The 21,757-nt window shown below is 49.3% G+C and overlaps 1 protein-coding gene across 1 annotated transcript in view; it reads left to right on the forward strand.

Moving 5' to 3' along the window:
• rev1 (REV1 DNA directed polymerase) overlaps nt 1-21,757 on the forward strand; it is a 209,009-nt gene that overhangs the window by 100,352 nt on the left and 86,900 nt on the right. Inside the window, exon 13 of the mRNA XM_038817781.1 lies at nt 12,599-12,819. Coding sequence (XP_038673709.1) covers nt 12,599-12,819 — 221 coding nt within the window. The remainder of the gene's footprint in view (nt 1-12,598; nt 12,820-21,757) is intronic.

Below are 21,757 nucleotides of genomic sequence, written 5' to 3' on the forward strand. Positions count from 1 at the left end.
TCGCCATCGAGATCTGCGTCCTACATGAGCACACTAATAACCGGTACTCCCATATCGAGGTGGCAGAAACGGCGCAGCAAGGCCCCAATGATGCGGAGCGGGTGCAGCCTGTAAAACAGCTCCAGGGCCTGAGTCTGGATGAGGGCAGCCATTTCACGCACTTTTCCCGGGCGCGCAACGACCAAGGGGACGGCGAGGACCAAACTGTGCAGGTGCGCACATCGTTCGACTGCGCATGCGCGGTGGCACACGGAGCGTCCTGACGTCGGCGCCATGCCGTGCAACAACTGTTGTACCGCCCATTTAAAGTGGCAATGTCCCACGAAATCTCGACGCTGTCTCCAGTGTGGCAAGCTTGGCCACTACGCAGCCCTGTGCAGATCTACTCAACTGCCCACCACACATCGATCCCAGCAGCAGCACAGGAACGTCCGGTCAGTACAGCAACCCGTTGCAGACTCTGATTCCAACATGGTTCTAGATCCCGACATCGAGGATCTCACATCCCCATTCCGGGTGGGCATCATCACCAAGCATACGATGCTTTCCGTAAAAAAGGCTAAACCACTCCCAGTGATGAGCATTGATCCGGACGGCGAGTGGTGTGCCACCCTTACGGTCAACAAATCTCGCATACGCTTCAGGCTGGACATCGGCGCTTCAGCTAACCCCATTTCGCAGTCTGACTTGGATGCCATCCACGTCAAGCCGAACATTCTTCCATCGGCCTGCCAGCTTCTCGACTACAATGGCAATGCCGTTGCTGCCAGTGGCTCATGTCAGCTTTTGGTATCTCATCGTTCTTCAAGAGCCACCCTGCGTTTCGAAATTGTCGGGTCCAACAAAGCTTCCTTGCTCGGTGCTCAGGCCTGCAAAATCCTGAATCTTGTGCAGTGGGTTCACTCCATGTCGCCCGCTGAGGCATCAGCCTCGCCAGATGCAAACTTCCAAATCCAATTAAATGACATCATAGCACGATACCACAGCGTCTTTGAAGGTATGGGCACACTCCCCTACACATTCAAGATTCTTCTGAAACCGAATGCCACACCTGTGGTTCATGCACCCGGTCGGGTGTCGGCACCCCTTAAGGACCGCCTCAAGCAGCAGCTGCAAGACCTCCAGGAACAGGGCGTCATATCTAAGGTCACGGAACCCACGGACTGGGTTAGCTCCATGGTTTGTGTCAAAAACCCGTCAGGGGAACTGCGCATTTGTATCGAGCCCAAAGATTTGAACCGTAACATCATGAGGGAACGCTACCCTATCCCTAAACGCGAAGAACTCACTAGCGAAATGGCTCACGCCAAGTTTTTCACGAAGCTGAATGTCTCCATGGGGTTTTGGCAGATACAACTCCATTGAGGGGCAGCACGGTAGCATGGTGGTTAGCATAAATGCTTCACAGCTCCAGGGTCCCAGGTTCGATTCCCGGCTGGGTCACTGTCTGTGCGGAGTCTGCACGTCATCCCCGTGTGTGCGTGGGTTTCCTCCGGGTTCTCCGGTTTCCTCCCACAGTCCAAAGATGTGCGGGTTAGGTGGATTGGCCATGCTAAATTGCCCGTAGTGTCCTAAAATGTAAGGTTAAGGGGGGGTTGTTGGGTTACGGGTATAGGGTGGATACGTGGGTTTGAGTAGGGTGATCATTGCTCAGCACAACATCGAGGGCCGAAGGGCCTGTTCTGTGCTGTACTGTTCTTTAAAAAAAAAACTGGACACATCCAGTTGAAAGCTCTGCACTTTTAACACCCCGTTTGGTCGTTATTGTTACAACCGGATGCCCTTTGGCATCATCTCCGCCTCGGAGGTGTTCCACCGAATAATGGAGCAAATGATGGAGGGCATCGAGGGGGTGCGAGTGTACGTCGATTACATCATTGTCTGGTCCACGACTCCGCAGAAACACATTGATCGCCTCAAGCGAGTGTTCCAGAGGATCCACGAGCATGGCCTCCGACTCAACAGAGCCAAATGCTCGTTCGGTCAAGTAGAAATAAAGTTCCTCGGCGACCATATTTCGCAGTTCGATGTGCAGCCAGATGCAGATAAAGTGTCGGCGATCAATGCTATGAAGACACCGGAGGACAAGAAGGCGGTCCTCCGCTTCCGAGGGATGGTCAACTTCCTTGGAAAGTTTATCCCCAACCTTGCATCTCACACCACAGCTCTCCGCAATCTTGTAAAAAGAAAAACACCGACTTCCAGTGGCTCCCCGCTCATGAGCGAGAGTGGCGTGAGCTCAGGGCGAAACTCACCAAGGACCCGGTACTGGTGTTTTCCGACCCTGCCAAGGAGACGAAGATCTCCACTGACGCAAGGCCAGTTTGGCATTAGGGCAGTACTCCTCCAGCGTGACGAATCCTCGTCCTGGGCCCCAGTCGCATATGCATCTTGAGCCATGACACCTACTGAGCAGTGCTATGCTCAAATCGAGAAAGAGTGCCTGGGCCTACTCACGGAGATTGATAAATTCCATGATTACGTCAATGGACTCCGCAAGTTTATGGTCGAAACGGACCACAGGCCACTGGTTCACATCATACAGAAGGACCTCAACGATATGATGCCACGCCTACAACGTATCCTCCTCAAACTCCGACGTATGATTTCGATCTGGTCTACACCCCGGGCAAGGAGCTCATTGTGGCCGATGCACTCGCTCGCTCCATCACCACGCCGTGCGAGCAGTCGGACTTCGTCTGCCAGATCGACGCCCATGTTGAGTTCTGCGCATCCAACTTTACGGCCGCTGACGAAAGGGTCGTACAGATTCGTCATGAAACGGCCAGGGATCCTCTACTCCAACAGGTCATGCGCCATCTCACAGATGGTTGGCAAAAGGACCAGTGCCCACAGTTCTATAATATAAAAGACGATCTGGCAGTGGTCGATCGCATACTAATGAAACTGGACAGGATAGTAATACCACAGAGTATGCAAGAGCTCGTCCTCGGCCAACTCCACGAGGGTCACCTGAGGGTGAAAAGTGTCGCTGGTGAGCCCGAGAGGCAGTATATTGGCCTGGCATCAATCAGGACATCGCCAATACTGTCCTCAATTGCCCAATGTGCCAACGGTTCCAGCTGGCTCAGCCGAAAGAGACTTTGCAGCCGCATGAACTGGTGTCGTCCCCATGGACCAAGGTTGGCATTGATCTCTTTCACGCAAAAGGCCGGGACTACATCCTCCTCGTGGACTATTTTTCTAACTATCCCGAGGTGGTCAGACTGAATGACCTCACATCAGCAACAGTCATCAGAGCGTGCAAAGAGACCTTTGCCCATCATGGCATTCCACTTATGGTCATGACTGATAATGGCCCGTGCTTCTTCAGTCAGGAGGGGATTTTGCCCGACAGTACAATTTCACGCACGTCACTTCAAGCCCCCACTACCCCCAGTCAAATGGGAACGCTGAAAAGCGGGTACACATTGTTAAGCAACTGTTGTGTAAAGCGGCTGATTACGGGTTCAGATTTTAACTTGCCGCTGCTAGCCTACAAGGCGACTCCTTTGTCCGCTGGCCTGTTTCCAGCACAGCTGCAAATGAACCGCATGCTACGGACGACGGTGCCAGCAGTCCACATCCCGGACCTCGACAATTTTCCGGTCCAGCAAAGAATGCAACTGTCTCGGGGCCCAATGCAAGTCGGCGTATGACGCCCACGCCACAGATCTCCCTGCTCTCGTCCCTGCTGACCGAGTTTGTGTTCAGCTACCTGACGGTGACTGGTCTGCCACAGCTGTGGTGGTCAAGCAAGTGGCCCCCAGATCATTTCTCGTTCGCATGCGTGATGGCTCTTTTCTTCAGGGTAATAGGCGGGCACTGCGGCTGCTTCCACGCTCGCCACCTGAACGTGATGTCCCGCCTCGCCTGCTGATTCCTCAGGACACACCCTTCCAAGAGGTCACCGATCTGCCGCTTCTTTTGCCACCCTCTACATTGGATGCAGCTCTGCCCATTCCAGTGTAGGCGGCCCCTGACCCTCCCTTGAGGCGGTCAACCAGAATTCGTCGCCCGCCACAGAGACTGAATTTATAGACTGAATGTTTCATTGCTTTGTGCTTCGTTTCCACATCTGTACATATTGTTTCTTCCTAATTTGTTGTATGCACTCTATCTGCACTAGACACCTTTACATGTAAATACGTTCACATATTTTGTATATAGTCAGGCTCCTACTCATGTAAATACGCTCACATACTTTGTACATAGTCAGGCTCATTCACACACTCTTTATTTATTGACATATACACATTTTTAAAAGGGGGGAGATGTCATTATGTACACACAAGTATATGATGGTGCACAGACAGACATTGATTGACACAAAGGATGACCAATGAACACAGAACACAGCAGCCAATCACCAGGCAAGACACGGCCACTATAAAGCCAGAGGGCACTAGTTTTCCTGCTCTCTTGGGATGCAGCCTCTGAGACAGTCAGAGCCTGTGAGCAATAACTAGAACATCCACCATGTGATAGTAAGACAGTCTGGTCAGGTTAGCCTCAGGTCTCCAGTCAACTCGGCATTGTGTCAACTCACAGTTAAAGTATGTTTAATAGTTAAGAGTTCAATAAAAGACTTCCGGTGGCTGTGATGGAGTAGGAAGCCACACATTTGGGAGCTCCCGTTTTAAAGAGTCTTTTCGGCTCTTTTGAGAGCCCAAAACGGAAATTTTTCGACGTCTCCCGGTGGGGGAAGGTGTGCTGAACGACTTTCCCCGCAGTCCATGCCTCGAACTCGGAGTGGAAAGGGGGAAAAAACAGCAGCAGCTCCTCAGAAAAAATGGGGGAAGGGATCCAAGATGGCCGCCGACAAAACTCCAGAGGAATGGAGGCTCTGGGCCCAGGAGCAACAAACTGATCTCCTGCGCTGCTTTAAAGAATTCAAGGATGAGGTACTGAGCTCTCTGTAGGAAACGAATAGAAGGCTGTCAGAGATTCAGTCCACCCAGGGTGCTGCCATCAAGGAGTTGCAGACGCAGGCCACTGAACGAGAGGAGGAGGCCGTGGTCCTCGTGAGTAAAGTGGAGGGGCACGAGGCACTCCACAAGAAGTGGCAGGAACGCTTCGAGGAGCTGGATCACCGCATGAGGCGGAAAAACCTGCGGAACTTTTGCCTTGCGGAGGGATTGGACCTGACAGCCTATGTGGCTGTAATGCTGAATTCGCTAGTGGGGGCCGGGTCATTCCACCTGCCCTTGGAGCTGGAGGGAGCTCACAGGGTGCTGGCCAGGAGGCCCAAGGAAGATGAACCCCCGCGTGCGGTGCTGGTGAGGTTCCACCGGTTTAGTGATCGGGAGTGCGTGCTGCGCTGGGCCAAGAAGGTGAGGAGCAGGTGAAGAGCAAGAAGGTGAAGAGAAGGTGAGGGGCAGCAGGGTAGCATGGTGGTTAGCATAAATGCTTCACAGCTCCAGGGTCCCAGGTTCGATTCCCGGCTGGGTCACTGTCTGTGTGGAGTCTGCACGTCCTCCCCCTGTGTGCGTGGGTTTCCTCCGGGTGCTCCGGTTTCCTCCCACAGTCCAAAGATGTGCGGGTTAGGTGGATTGGCCATGCTAAATTGCCCGTAGTGTCCTAATAAAAGTAAGGTTAAGGGAGGGGGTTGTTGGGTTACGGGTATAGGGTGGATACGTGGGTTGAGTAGGGTGATCATGGCTCGGCACAACATTGAGGGCCGAAGGGCCTGTTCTGTGCTGTACTGTTCTATGCTCTATGTTCTATAATTGGGAGAATGGGGTAGTACGGATCTACCAGGACCGGAGTGCGGAGGTGGCTAAGCGGCGGTCCGGATTTAATCGGACGAAAGAGGTGCTTTATAGAAAAAAGATAAAGTTCTGAATGCTGCATCCCGCGCGCCTGTGGGTAACTTATTTGGACCGGCACCATTATTTCGATTCCCCGGAGGAGGCGTGGGCCTTCGTGCGGACGGAGAAACTGGACTTGAACTAGGGGTTGGGGGTTGCGAGGTCGGCTGTAAGATATTAGTGCTGGATTCTGCTGTTGCTGTGTTCTTCTTTTCTTCTGGTTTTTTTCTTCTTGCTTTAGTACTTTTGCAATTTTGATATGGTTATTTACGGAGGGGTTGTTCTGCTATGTTTTTGTTCTTGTGCTGTGGGGCATTGTTTGGGCTGTGTATCTTGAGGGGAGGGTCGGGGGGGTCTGTTGTATTCTATGTCGGAGTGGGGGTATGGAGTGGGGCTGATATTTGGGAGCTGCGTCAGAAAGGTGTGGTGGGGCAGGGCGAAAGCGCGGGCTTTCCTCTGGTTTCCCGTGCTGCGGGGCTGGGGGGTGGTGACGGGGGAGGCGGGGCGTTAACTGGTTCTTCCCCGCGCTGGAGCGGTGCCTGGAGGAGGGATAGATTGGGGGATGATCCCACCTCGGGAGGGGTCGGGCTATTGGCGGGAGTTTCCGGGGTCGGCAGAAGTTAGCTGACCCACGGAAGTACAATGGAGGACGGTTCGCGGCTGGGAGGGTTCCTAGCCTGGGGGGGAAGGGAGGGGGGGAAAGGGGAATACCGGGTTGCTGCTGGTAGGGTCAAGAAGGAGCTGGTGGGGGCTGGGTGGACAGAGGTGAGGGGTTGTCGCTATGGGGACGGGGTCGGGCAGGGGGTGCTGGCCTGGGGCGGGCAGTCGACGGGCCATGGCTAGCCGATTGGGGAGGGGGGGCGGGACGCCCTCTGATCCGGTTGGTCACCTGGAATGTGAGAGGGTTGAATGGGCCGGTGAAGCGGTCGAGGGTACTGGCTCACCTGAAGGGGCTAAAGGCAGATGTGGCAATGCTTCAGGAGACCCACCTGAGGGTGGCGGACCAGGTCCGCCTGAGGAAGGGATGGGTGGGGCAGATTTTCCACTCTGGGTTGGATGTGAAGAACCGGGGAGTGGCGATTCTGGTGGGGAAAAATGTGTTGTTTGAGGCATTGGAGGTGGTGGCGGATAAGGGGGTTAGGTATGTTATGGTTAGGGGCAGGCTACAAGGAGAGAAGGTGGTACTGGCTAGTGTGTATGCCCCAAATTGGGACGATGCGGGCTTTATGAGGCGTATGTGGAGCTGAGTCCACAAAAGATCAGCCATGATCTAATTGAATGGCGGAGCAGGCTCGAGGGGCCAGATGGCCTACTCCTGCTCCTAGTTCTTATGTTCTTATGTTGGGACGGATCCCGGATCTGGAGGCGGGAGGTCTGATCATAGGGGGGGACTTTAATACGGTGTTGGATCCTTCACTGGATCGGTCCAGCTCTAGGACGGGTGGGAGGCCGGCGGCGGCCAAGGTACTGAGAGGGTTTATGGATCAGATGGGTGGAGTAGATCCATGGAGGTTTGTGAGGCCGAGGGCACGCGTGTACTCTTTCTTCTCCCACGTACATAGGGTCTACTCTCGGATAGATTTCTTCGTGGTGAGTAGGGGACTGATTCCGAGAGTGGAGGAGGCCGAGTATTCAGCCATTGCAATCTCCGACCACGCTCCGCATTGGATAGAGTTGGAGATGGGGGAGGTGCGGGACCAACGTCCGTTGTGGCGGTTGGATGTAGGGTTGTTGGCGGAGGAGGAGGTATGTAGGAGGGTCTGGGCAAGTATTGAGGGGTACCTTGAGGTGAATGATACGGGGGAGGTTCAGGTGGGGATGGTCTGGGAAGCCCTGAAGGCAGTAATTCGTGGGGAGCTGATATCCATCCGGGCACACAGGGAGAGGAGCGAGAGGAGTGAGAGGGATAGACTGGTGGGGAAGATGCTGGAGGTGGACAGGAGGTATGCAGAGGCACCAGAGGAGGGACTGCTGGGGGAGAGGCGCAGCCTGCAGGCTAAATTTGATTTGCTGACCACTAGAAAGGCGGAGGCACAGTGGAGGAAGGCACAAGGGGCAGTGTATGAGCATGGTGAAAAGGCGAGTAGGATGCTGGCTCATCAGCTCCGTAAGCGGGATGCGGCTAAGGAGATTGCTGGAGTGAGAGACAAGAGTAGGAATGTGGTGCGGAAGGGGGTAGAGGTGAATGAGGTCTTCAAGGACTTTTATGGGGAACTGTACCGGTCGGAGCCAACGGGGGAGAGGAGGGGAATGGAGAGGTTCCTTGACAGGCTTTCTTTCTCGAAGGTGCAGGAGGAGAAGGTGGAAGGGCTGGGTGCGCCGATTGAGCTGGAGGAGCTAGTTAAGGGGATCGGGCGGATGCAGTCAGGGAAGGCACCGGGGCCGGATGGGTTCCCGGTGGAATTTTATAAAAAGTTTGTGGACCTAGTGGGCCCCTTGCTGGTGCAGACACTCAACGAAGCGTGGGAAGGGGGGACTTTGCCCCCGACGATGTCGCGGGCGCTGATCTCGTTAATTTTAAAGAAGGACAAGGACCCCCAGCAGTGTGGTTCATCCAGGCCCATATCTCTCCTCAACGTGGATGCTAAGGTGCTGGCAAAAATCCTGGCCACCAGGATAGAGGACTGTGTGCCAGGGGTTGGACACGAGGACCAGACAGGTTTTGTGAAGGGAAGGCAGCTGAACACGAATGTGCGGAGATTGTTGAATGTCATCATGATGCCGGCGATTGAGGGGGAGGCAGAGATAGTGGTGGCGCTGGATGCGGAGAAGGCCTTCGATAGAGTGGAATGGGGGTACCTATGGGAGGTGTTGGGGAGGTTTTGATTTGGTGATGGGTTCATTAGATGGGTAAGGCTGCTATATGAGGCCCCGATGGCGTGCGTGGCCACGAATAGGAGGAGATCGGAGTACTTCCGGCTTTACCGAGGGACCAGGCAGGGTTGCCCCCTGTCCCCCTTGTTGTTTGCACTGGCAATCGAGCCGCTGGCGATGGCGTTGAGGGATTCAGAGAGGTGGAGAGGCTTGGTGCGAGGTGGGGAGGAACATAGGGTGTCGTTGTATGCCGATGACCTGTTACTGTATGTGGCGGACCCGGTGGGAGGGATGCCAGGAGTGATGGAGTTCCTAGCCGAGTTTGGGACCTTTTCAGGTTATAAATTAAACTTAGGCACGAGCGAGGTGTTTGTGGTGCACCCTGGAGACCAGGAGGAAGGAATTGGTAGGCTCCCGCTTAGACGGGCAGGGGAGAGCTTTCGGTACCTGGGGGTGCAGGTGGCCAGGGACTGGGGGACTCTTCACAAGCATAACTTCACCAGACTGGTAGATCAGATGGAGGAGGAGTTCAGGAGGTGGGACATGCTGTCATTGTCATTGGCGGGGAGGGTACAGTCCGTCAAAATGACGGTGCTTCTGAGGTTCTTGTTCCTTTTTCAGTGCCTGCCCATATTTATCCCCAGGACCTTCTTTAGGAGAGTGACCAGCAGTATTCTGAGCTTTGTGTGGGCACATGGGACTCCGAGAGTGAGGAGGGTGTTCCTGGAGCGAGGAAGGGATAGAGGCGGTCTGGCGCTGCCCAACCTTCTGGGGTACTATTGGGCAGCCAATGTGTCAATGGTGCGTAAATGGGTGATGGAGGGGGGAGGGGCGGCGTGGAAAAGAATGGAGATGGCGTCGTGGAAAAGAATGGAGATGGCGTCATGTAGAGGTACGAGCCTGGGTGCCATGGTAACGGCACCGTTGCCGCTCTCCCCTAAGAGGTTTACCAAGAGCCCGGTGGTGGCGGCGACCCTAAGAATCTGGGGACAGTGGAGACGGCATCGGGGGGAAACAGGGGGCTCGATGGAGGCTCCACTGGGTGGCAACCATCGGTTCATCCCGGGGAACACGGGTGGGGGATTCAGGGGGTGGCAAAAGGTGGGCATCAGGAAATTGAGGGACCTGTTTATTGGCGGGAGGTTTGCGGGCCTTGGGGAACTGGAAGATAAATTTGGCCTTCCCCAAGGGAACAGGTAAAGGCGTTTGTTAGGCGACAGGTAGAGGGATTCCCTTTGCTGCCCTCACAGGGGACGATGGACAGAGTGCTTTCGGGGGTGTGGGTAGGAGAGGGGAAGGTGTCTGACATCTATAAGATAATGCAGGAGGTGGAGGAGTCGTCAGTAGAGGAGCTGAAGGCTGAATGGGAGGAGGAACTCGGGGAGCAGATAGAGGACGGGACTTGGGCGGAGGCCTTGGAGAGAGTCAACTCTTCCTCCTCATGTGCGAGGCTTAGTCTCATCCAATTTAAGGTGCTGCACCGGGCCCACATGTCCGGGACTAGGATGAGTAGGTTCTTTGGGGGTGAGGACAGGTGCACCAGATGTTCGGGGAGTCCAGCGAACCACGCCCATATGTTCTGGGCATGCCCAGCACGGGAAGAATTCTGGAAGGGGGTGGCGGGGACGGTGTCGAGGGTGGTTGGATCCAGGGTCAAACCAGGGTGGGGACTCGCGATTTTTGGAGTTGCGGTAGAGCCGGGAGTGCAGGAGGCGAAAGAGGCCGGTGTCCTGGCCTTTGCGTCCCTAGTAGCCCGTCGAAGGATTCTGTTACAATGGAAGGATGCAAGGCCCCCAAGCGTGGAGACCTGGATCAGTGACATGGCCGGATTTATAAAATTGGAAAAGGTCAAATTTGCCCTGAGAGGATCAATACAAGGGTTCTATAAACGATGGCAGCCTTTTCTGGACTTCTGGGCTCAGAGATAGGTAACTTGGTCAATAGCGGCAGCAACCCGGGGGGGGTGCATTATTGTAGTGTTTATTCTGTAACTTTATAGTTTGTTAATTTGCGTTGTTGTTAAAATGCTGGGTTGTTCATGGGGATGGGGCGAATGTATATGATTGTTAATATTATTGTTATTTTCGGTATTTTACTAAGGTGCGTCAATGTTGTATAAAATCAAAATTTTTCAATAAAAATTATTTTAAAAAAAAAAGAGTTCAGTAAAATAGAGTTGCATTTATTCAAGTGTTGGAAGCCTGTCTCTCTCTGCTATGGTAATCACAGACCCAGCATACCCAACACATCACCCTCCCCCTCTCTCTCTCTCCACCCCTCACTCTCTTCACTCCTCACTCTCTTCACCCCTCACTCTCTCCACCCCTCCCTCTCTCTCTCCACCCCTCCCTCTCTCTCTCCACCCCTCTGACTCTCGCTCTCGCAAAGGAAGATGGAGAGTTAGGCCGTTAAGTTTTGGGGAGGAATTCCAGGTCACAGGGCCTAGCAGTGTCGCATGGGTGCCAACACTGGGGCAACTATGTTGGGGTTCCATAAGAAGCCATAATGGAGGAAAGCAGTTATAATTAGGCTATAAAACTGGGGACGTTTACAGAGATATGGAGAGCAGGGTTGGAGAGATTTGTAACCAATGAGAAATTTAAAAATGAGCAGTTGCAGGGCCAGAAGGCAATGTTATTTGGTGAACATAAGACTGATGAGGGAATGTGACTTGATATGAAATAGCATACTGTCAAATTTGTGAAGGTTAGAAAATGGGAGGGCAGCTGGGAATGCATTGGAATAATCAATTTGAGGTGGATGGAATTATTGGAGCACATACGCTGAGGCAGGGACAAGGTTACAGAGATGACAATGGAAGGTCTTGGTGGTCAAATGCACCAATATTGCATGGTTCCGCTTCGGGGAGTTGCCAGCGAGAAAGGTGGAATGGGTGGTCAAGAATGGCAAGGCCCTACAATCTGTATTGAGATAAATAATGTTAGCACTGAGTAATATATTACTTCATTGTTGATGCATTCAAGAGAGATCTAGAATTGTGAATTCAAAAATTAAATAACTGACCTAACTGCATTTTCATTGACAGTGAAATTATCCTTTAATTCAAAGAACAAGAATATACCTTAATTCAACAGATATAATGTGTGATTTCTGGGCAAAAACTGTATGAACTCATAGAATCACAGCATGATACAGCACAGAAACTGGTCACTCAGTCCACCGAGTTTGCAATGCCCAGTGTAATCCGACTCTCCTGCTAACACCCTATGTCATTTAATATCCTGCTTTGTCTATGTAGTTTATGCCAGTTTATCAGGCCCGATTAAATTCCTCTGCTCATTAGAATTTTCTGGCAAGAAAGTAATGTGGCGACTAGGGGCTTTTCACAGTAACTTCATTGCAGTGTTAATGTAAGCCTACTTGTGACAATAAAATATTTTTTATTCATTTAATATGCAGCTTATTTAAAGCGGAATGATTGGACTTTTAAACAATTCAATTTTGCATTAATCACTATACAGAGTAGTAGTCAAATATTCAATTTAACATTTTATACAGGGTGGCATTTGACCCATACTTTTTCTGAAAAATTTGACTAAATATTGGATATTCCTTGGTTATAAATTCTAGCTATGTGTCTCATGCACGTTTTTGTTTGAAGTGACAGCAGAATATGTGGTCACCTCTGAGGCCATTTTAGGAATAGCCTAGATCATTTACATGTTAGATGGAAACTTCTCAACTTGATGCATCTTCACAATGAATAATCAGATATCAAGATTTTTTAAAGTGTTAAAAGTAAGTCATATTTATTACTTTTTAGATTTTTTTATGTAATGCTGTTCAAATTATTGAATTTACTCTGAGCCTGTGTTAATTTCTGACCAATTTGTATATACAGTTTTGTTTGAAGAAAGGGCAAGTTCTGCAGTATGATACTAAATACTCTTCTCATCAGCATTTCACTTTCCCTGTTCACGTTAAATTTATATTGCTGCTTGTCTTGTATTTAGGAGTTGGAAGGACATTAGAATGCAAAATGGCATCCATTGGTGTTAAAACCTGTGGAGAACTTCAGCAAATTTTGATGCCAACACTTCAAAAAGAATTTGGGCCCAAAACAGGCCAAATGCTTTACAGATTCTGCCGTGGTCTAGACGATAGGCCAGTTCGAACAGAGAAGGAGCGGAAATCTGTATCTGCAGAGATCAACTATGGGATCCGATTCAGTCAGGTAAGGTATTGATAATTTTAGTCACAATCAAGTAGTCATGTGAAAGGGACTGTATTTTATGCACATCAGTCTTGCATTTTAATCCAACTAAATGATTTGTGAACAATCTGGTTGCAAAACTGCACTGTCTAAACTGAACAAAAGTAGATGAAAGGGTGATATCTACCAGCTGAAATGAGAAAATCTATCCTATTCAAGCACTTTGTCTGTTAGGGTACGAACACTGACACTGAGAATTTTACATTTTCTTCTCCATGAGGAAACATATGGCCTTTTCCCTGCTTTGTTTGTGTAATGACATAGCTGAAATCAGAAGCTCATGAGATCAGAATGTTAATATTTCACCTTTCCTCAATAATTAAATTGCATTGGAGGATATCCCGTGGATAGTCTGGGATTTTGACATAATTTTGATGATTAGGTGCTCATCTTTCCTTAAAGATCACTGTTCAATTACATCCTATGGTACTGTAGCAATTTTTGTCATTCATTTATGAGATGGATTCTAATGAGATGTGGATGCCGCGATGGTTGTATGCAGTTACAAGACAGAACAAAATTAGAAAACGATACATCAGTAAAGACTGCAGGAGCATCAAAACAAGTAACTGAGAAGAGTTTGAAACTGTATGGTCATTTGTTGTGGAGGGAAAGGCGAAATGTAGTGCGGCAAGTGAAATAGATGAGATTGTCAGGAAGAAGAGGAACGCCTAAGACCAGGAGTGATAGAATGTAGGCTCATAATGGAGTAGTAATGTTACACATCAATTGCATACAGCTGATCCCATACTTATTTACATAGAATTTACAGTGCCGAAGGAGGCCATTCAGCCCATCGAGTCAGCACTGGCTCTTGGAAAGAGCACCCTACCCAAGGTCAACACCTCCACCCTATCCCCATAACCCAATAACCCCACCTAACACTAAGGGCAATTTTGGACACTAAGGGAAATTTATCATGGCCAATGCACCTAACCTGCACATCTTTGGACTGTGGGAGGAAACCGGAGCACCCGGAGGAAACCCACGCAACTTGTATTTATGCAGTACCTTTAACGGAAAAATGAAATGAGGCACTTGACGAGCATTATAAAACAAAATAAGCAATGTAAAACATAAACTGAACACATACATTTGGGCAATTGACAAAAAGGTTTGGGAGGTAGATTTTATGGAGTTGGTAAAAAACTAGTTAACTGGAGAGATTTAGGAAGGAAATTCCAGAGCTTGGGGCTGAAGCAGCTGAAGGCCCGATTACAATAGGAGAATGATTTAAATTAGGGATGCTTAAGAGGGCAGAATTGGTGGAGCGCAGGTATTCCAGATGGTCATGGGGTTGCAGGCGGTAATAGCCCATAATGTGCAAGTTCTGCGGCGTCATAATTGGAGTATCCCCCAAAGATGAGCTGAAGAATCCTGTCACCTGAGAGGTCGCCAGGTAAGGATGGCACTGCAATTGTCCAGGATGTTCAAACTTCCATGAGGCAATTTTCCTGCAATCAGACCATCCAAAAGTACAATATAAATCGCAAACTCCAGATGGTTTCAGCTATCTTATCAGGATAGTTACCGAGGAAAAGTTAGAAAAACTTTACCTCCTGAGTAACTATGGTACCGATCATCCTGACCCCCCACCCCACTTCAAAGGACTCCCCTTGACTGACCACTCCCCAACCTACTGACTCACAACCCCGCCAACCAACTCCAATCCTACCCATTTACCTTATGAACTTACTTTATCCCCAGCTTCTGAAAGTGATTTGATCTTTAAACTTCTTTATGGCGACACGTGCTTAAAACAAGGGGCACGGTTTTCTTACTTTGGACTCTCCAGCCTTTGACGCAGGGCCTCAGGAACACACTATGCTGGACAATTCTCATCCAGCCTGAGTCAGAAGACCGGGCGAGAAAGGAGCGACTGGATTTCCAGTTAAGAAACTAGGAGTGTAGTGGCAATCCAACACTGCCAATCCACCAAAGTACAGGCCCAACATTAATATATTATTTCTCAGATATGAGGAATATAAGTGATCGAGGAGAGAGCCTTGTTGCAAGACAGAGGTGTCCGACTAGGATTATGTCAGGAAGCCATTAGAGGAAAGGTGGGTCCCATTGATGGGGGCAGGTAGGAGTATAACCAAATGAGATTGGCAAAAGATGGAAAACACAGGAGAAGCAGTAGGAGCAGATGGAATGATCAATCATGTTCAAAGCTTCAGAGAACTTGGGGAAGCAAAGCATTCAGATTTTGAACAAGATAGTCTGGTAGGCAAAGTAGACTGAAGGGCATCAAGCAGTGTATGCTGGAGGAGATGTGTAGAGCTCGGTAACGGTAATGACTGATTTTTGGACGTAATATTGAGCAGTCAGCACTCGAGGAATGATGGGAGTAGGTAATAAATTCCAGTAAAATAATTTGTTTGCCAGATTTCTGAAGAAGTTGATGATTATGAGAATAGGAAGTTGGGAGTTGCCTAGGTTGTGATTGCCAGTTGTCTTCCGGTGACAGGGATGTGCAGTCGCACATCAGGTTTCTCCTCCTAAGAACCCAAAATTAGGCTCTTTTACTCAAACAGCCAGCTAAAACGGGGAAAAAAGTAACCCCCTACCCTATCTAACAGCACAAGAGAAGATGCCGAGCAATCATAGCTCCAGAGGCTGTAAAGAGGCAAAAAGCGACAGAAACTAGGAGAAATAAGCGGTCGGGACGGTGTGAGCACGAGGCAACCAAGTGCTAGCCATACAGAATGAGAGAGACCGGCAAATCGCATACTGGGCTCCCCCTCACCGGAGGGTGGATGGAAGAAGTTCCTCTCCGGGGCACGAAGGGAACTCGGGGAAGAGATGAAGACCAATATTCAAGCTGCGGTCAAGGTGGTGGGCGCAGAGGCCCTATCCTCAAGGAACTGGGAAAAGCCTAACAGATCAGAGCGACCGGATCACCGCCCTAGAGATTGAAATGGCGAGGTTGTCATGACACAGGGAAGTCTGAAAGGGAAAATAGAGGAACAAGTGAGCCGGTCACGGCGCCAGAACTTAAGGATAGTGGGATCGAGGTCAGGGACCCCACGGACTATGTGGCCCAGATGTTGGGAAATCTGATAGGAAGGGACAGCTTCCCCAACACTCCAGAAATAGACAGAGCCCATTGGTTGCTTCGGCCGAAACCCAAGGCCGGGGACCAACCGAGGGCAATAATCACCAAAATGCACTGGTACTAGGACTGGGAAAGAATCCTGCGCTGGACCTGGCAAACAAGGACCTGCAACTGGGAAGGGCACCAGATCAGGATATATCAGGACATTGGGGTAGACCTGTACAAGAACAAAGTGAAGTTTGGGATGCTGTACCTGGCTAAACTCTAGGTCACCTTCCAGGGCAGGAAGGCTTTTTTCACGACCCCTGCGGACGAGGACAAATTTGTTCAGGAAAATAGGCTGGTAAGACAGCGGTAAAAAGACTACCCAAAGGGACTGAATTAACCTAAGAGACACTTTGCACGGGACTGCATAGCCTTGCTCTGAATACGGGTACCAAAATGTAGGAAGGAAGAGACGAGGGTAGGAGAGTGCAAGAGAGAATGAGGAGAATGAGGAGGATGAAAAGAGGGGAAACCCACATAGCGGCCAAAGGGTAGGCACATAACTGAACCCAGGAGGGGCAGCCACCACACGAGCAGAAAAGTTAGTGCCAAGAGATACAAACGAGGGGGGGGGGGGCCACGGCGCATCTCTTGCACAGGAGAGAGCGCCTGGCAATGAGGGAGCTACACAACGCCAATGGGGGAACAGCTGGGGAGGTTAAATGGGGCAAGGGAGTAAGAAAGGGGACAATAATAGGAGCAACAGCTACAGGTTTGCACCAGCCAAAGTGGACGCCACCTTCAAAAGGTGGAGACAGGACAGGGAAACACTGTAGTCTCTCCTTCCTTCCCTATGTACGTTGGCTGTATAGCTTGCATGAAACAATACTTTTCACTGTATACTAATACATGTGACAATAATAAATCAACTTCTACACAGACAACAGACTGACAACACTAGAGGCACTGACAGAGAAGTCCCAGGTGAGCGGGGGGAAGTGAGCCAAGACATGCAAGTTGAAACCTCCGGTAGGGAAACAAAAACATAACCCTTGGGCACTGCAACAATCGTTATTAGAGGACCCACTAGACGTAGAGAACTTTTTATGATAGGGGGGGAATCTGTATGGGCGATTACTGGGAAAGGCATGCTCTCCACTGGACAAGACAAGAGAAAAATCAAGGAAGATCTAGGGTTTGAAATTGGGTGGGGACTCTGGAACAAGGCACTGCCCATGGGCAACTCCACCACTTGTGCAAGGCTAAGCCTAATGCAGCTGAAAGTGGTACACAGAGCCCACTTAACCAAAACCCGAATGAGTAGGTTCTTCCTGGAGATGGAAGACAAATGTGAACGGTGTTGGGAGGCCCTGCCAACTACATGACCAAATGGCCTGGTCATGCCCCAGACTTGTCGGGATCTTTACAGCGTTCTTTGAAGCGAGTCCAAGGTCGTGGGGATGAGGGTGGAGCCATGCCCGAACATGGCAGTCTTCGGGGTATCAGAACAGTCAGATCACTTTATGGGGAGCAGGGCCGACACCCTAGCCTTTCGCTCTCAAATCACCCGCTGAAGAATCCTACTTGGCTGCCGATCAGCAGCACCTCCCAAAGCTATGGACTGCCTGTCCGATCTGTCGGAATTTCGTGAAATGGAGACAATCAACTACTCCATCCGGGGTTGGAATAGGGCTTCCACAAGATGTGGAGGCCATTCACCAACCTGTCCCAAGATCTGTTTGTAGCCAGCAGCCAATAAGCCAAGGGGAGGGGGAAGAACCACACACACAAACGGAAAGGGGGGGGGGTGGGGGTCATAGGGCGGAAGATGGAGGGAGGGAACAAAGGGACACACAATCCAACCGCAAGGGAAGGGGAGGCACACCCCCTCCGGACCAAATGCTTATGAATACGAACAACCGAATATGAGCAACTTTACACAAAACAACATACATAGAAATGAATGAAATGAAAATCGCTTATTGTCACGAGTAGGCTTCAGGAAGTTACTGTGAAAAGCCCCTAGTCGCCACATTCCGGCGCCTGTTTGGGGAGGCTGGTACAGGAATTGAACCGTGCTGCTGGCCTGCCTGGGTCTGCTTTAAAAGCCAGTGATTTAGCCCAGTGTGCTAAACCAGCCCTCATAGTGGTACGCTACCTCAATAGATTCAAGTTTGATGAACCAACAAACAAAGAAGAGACACCAGATAGCAAGAAGGGGAGGGGTACTTGGCATTAGGAGGCCAAGTCAAAGCTGGACACTTGTTAAAAAGTATATCAATTGTAACCGATGTATATAGTTTCTGTATATGTTTACTTTCAGCTTTGTTTTGTATCAAAAGAAAAACCCTAATAACATTTTTTTTTAAAAAGTGACTGCCAGTTGTGGCGATGTGAATGGAGGATATGGACATACAAGGTGGTTTTGAAAGAACAGCAAGCATAAGTTTATGGATTTCTTAGTTTTTGTTTTGATTTATTATTGTCACATGTATTAGTATACAGTGAAAAGTATTGTTTCATGCATGCTATACAGCCAACGTACATAGGGAAGGAAGGAGGGACTACAGAATGTAATGTTACAGTCATAGCTAGGGTGTAGAGAAAAGATCAACTTAATATGAGGTAGTTCCATTCAAAAGTCTGATGGCAGCAGTGAAGAAGCTGTTCTTGATTCGGTTGGTAGGTGACTCAACCTTTTGTATCTTTTTCCTGACAGAAGAAGGTGGAAGAGAGTATGTCCGGGGTGGGTGGGGTCATTAATGATGCTGGTTGCTTTTCCGAGGCAGCGGGAATTATAGACAGAGTCAATGGATGGGAGGTTGGTTTGCGTGATGGACTGAGCTACGTTCACAACCTTTTGTAGTTTCCTGCGGTCCTGGTCAGAGCAGGAACCATACCAAGCTGTGATACAACCAGAAAGAATGCCTTCTATGGTGCATCTGTAAACGTTGGTGAGAGTCGTAGCTGACATGCCAAATTTCCTGAGTCTGAGAAAGTAGAGTCGTTGGTGGGCTTTCTTTACTGTAGTGTCGACATGGGGAGACCAGGACAGGTTGTTGGTAATCTGGACAACTAAAAACTTGAAGCTCTCGACACTTTCTACTTCGTTCCAATTGATGTAGATAGGGGCATGTTCTCCTCTACGCTTCCTGAAGTCGATGGCAATCTCCGTGCGCCTGGCGCACAATTAAATTGGCCGGTACAATGATGTGGGCATCACAGAGACGTGGCTGCAAGGGGATCAGGGCTGGGATCTAAATATCCAAGGATATATGTCCTATCAAAAGGTCAGGCAGATGGGCAAAGGGGACATTGTTAGTAAGGAATGAAGTTAAATCGATAGTAAGGAGCGATATAGGATCAGAAGGCGCCGGATCTCTGTGGGTAAAGTTGAGAATCATAACTGATGGGAGTTATGTACAGGCCCCCTAGCAGTAGTCAGGATGTGGGGCAGAAAATAAATCAGGAGATAGAAAAGGCATGTAAAAAAGGCAATATTACAATAATCATGGGGGACTTCAATATGCAGGTGGACTGGGAAAATCAGGTTGGTAGTGGATCCCAAGAAAAGGAATATGTGGAATGTCTAAAAGATGTTTTTATTTGAACAGCTTGTGACAGAGCCTACTGGGGACCAGGAATTCTGGATTTGTTGATGTATAATGAGGCAGACTTGATTAGGGAACTTAGAGGAACCCTTTGGGAGCAATGACCACAATATGATCGAATTTACCCTGCAGTTTGAGGTAGAAGCTGCAATCAGATGTAACGGTATTACAATTAAATAAGGGTAACTACAAAGACATCAAGAAGGAGCTGGCCAGGTTGATTGGAAAAGGAGCCTAGCAGGGAAAAGACAGTGGAACGGAAATAGCCGGAGTTTTGGGGGGTTATTAGGGAGGCACAACAAAAATTCATTCAAAGGAGGAGGAAACATTCTAAGGGGAGGACAAGGCATCCATGGCTGATGAGGGATGTCAAGGACAGCATAAAAACTAAAGAAAAAGCATAAAATGGTGAGGATTAGTGGGATACCAGAGGATTGGGAAGCCTTTAAAAGCGAGCAGAGGACAACTAAAAAAGCAATAGGGGGGGGAGAAGATGAAGTATGAGTGCAAGCTAGCTGGTAACATAAAGGAAGATAAGAGTTTTATTCAATATATATAAAAGGTAAGAGAGAGGCAAAAATAGACATTGGACCGCTGGAAAATGTGGCTGGAGAAGTAATAATAGGAAACGAAGAAATGGCAGGTGAACTGAATAGTTACTTTGCATCAGCTTTCATGGTGAAAGACACCAATGGGATGCCAGAGCACCAGCAGAACCAGGGGGCAGAAGTGAGTGCAGTGATCATTATCGAGGAGAAGGTTCTGGGGAAACTGAAAGGTCTGATGGACCGGATGGACTACACCCCAGGATCCTAAAAGAGATAGCTGAGGAAATTGTGGAAGCATTGGTGGTGATCTTTCAGGATTCACTGGAGGCAGGATGGGTCCCAGAGGACTGGAAAGTGGCGAATGTAACACCACTGTTTAAGAAGGGAGGGAGGCAGAAGACGGAAAATTATAGGCCGTTTAGCCTGACTTTGGTCATTGGTAAGATTTTAGAGTCTTATTAAAGATGAGATTGCGAAGTACTTGGAAGTGCATGATAAAATAGGACTGAGTCAGCATGACTTTGTCAAAGGGAGGTCATGTCTGACAAATCTGTTAGAGTTCTTTGAGGAGATAACAAGGAAGTTGGACAAAGGAGAACCAGTAGACGTGATTTATTTAGATTTCCAGAAGTAAACAAGGTGCCGCATAGGAGACTGTTAAATAAGTTAAAAGCCCATGGTGTTAAGGGTAAGATCCTGGCATGGATAGAGGATTGGCTGACTGGCAGAAGGCAGAGAGTGGGGAGGTCTTTTTCAGAATGGCAGCTGGTGACTAGTGGTGTGCCTCAGAGGTCTGTACTGGGACCACAACTTTTCACAATATAAGTGAATGATCTGGAAGAAGGAACAGAAGGCACGGTTGTTAAGAAGATGATACAAAGATCTGTAGGGTGACAGGTAGTATTGAGGAAGCAAGAGGGCTGCAGAAGGATTTGGACAGGCTAGGAGAGTGGGCAATGAAGTGGCAAATGAAATACAATGTGGAAAAGTGTGAGGTTATGCGCTTTGGAAGGAGGAATTTAGGCATAGACTATTCTCTAAATGGGGAAATGCTGAGGAAATCAGAAACACAAAGAGACTTGGGAGTCATTGTTCATGATTCTCTTAAGGTTAACGTGCAGGTTCAGTCGGCAGTTAAGAAGGCAAATGTAATGGTAGCATTCATGTCAAGAGGGCTAGAATACAAGACCAAGGATGTAATTCTGAGGCATCATAAGGCTCTGGTCAGACCCCATTTGGAGTACTGTGAGCAGTTTTGGGCCCCGTATCTAAGGAAGGATGTGCTGGCCTTGGAAAGGGTCCTGAGGAGGTTCACAAGAATGATCCCTAGAATGAAGAACTTCTCATATGAGGAACGGTTGAGGATTCTGGTCTGTACTCATTGGAGTTTAGAAGGATGAGGGGGGGATCTTATTGAAACTTACAAGATACTGCAAGGCCTGGATAGAGTGGACGTGGAGAGGATGTTTCCACTTGTAGGAAAAACTAGAACCAGAAGACACCATCTGAGACTAAAGGGACGATCCTTTAAAACAGATGAGGAGGAATTTCTTCAACCAGAGGGTGGTGAATCTGTAGAACTCTTTGCCGCAGAAGGCTGTGGAGGGCAAATCATTGAGTGTCTTTAAGACAGAGATAGACAGGTTCTTGATTAATAAGGGGATCAGGGGTTGTGGGTAGAAGGCAGGAGAATGGAA

Source organism: Scyliorhinus canicula, chromosome 14, assembly GCF_902713615.1.
Source record: "Scyliorhinus canicula chromosome 14, sScyCan1.1, whole genome shotgun sequence".
NCBI classification, from domain to species: Eukaryota; Metazoa; Chordata; class Chondrichthyes; order Carcharhiniformes; family Scyliorhinidae; genus Scyliorhinus; species Scyliorhinus canicula.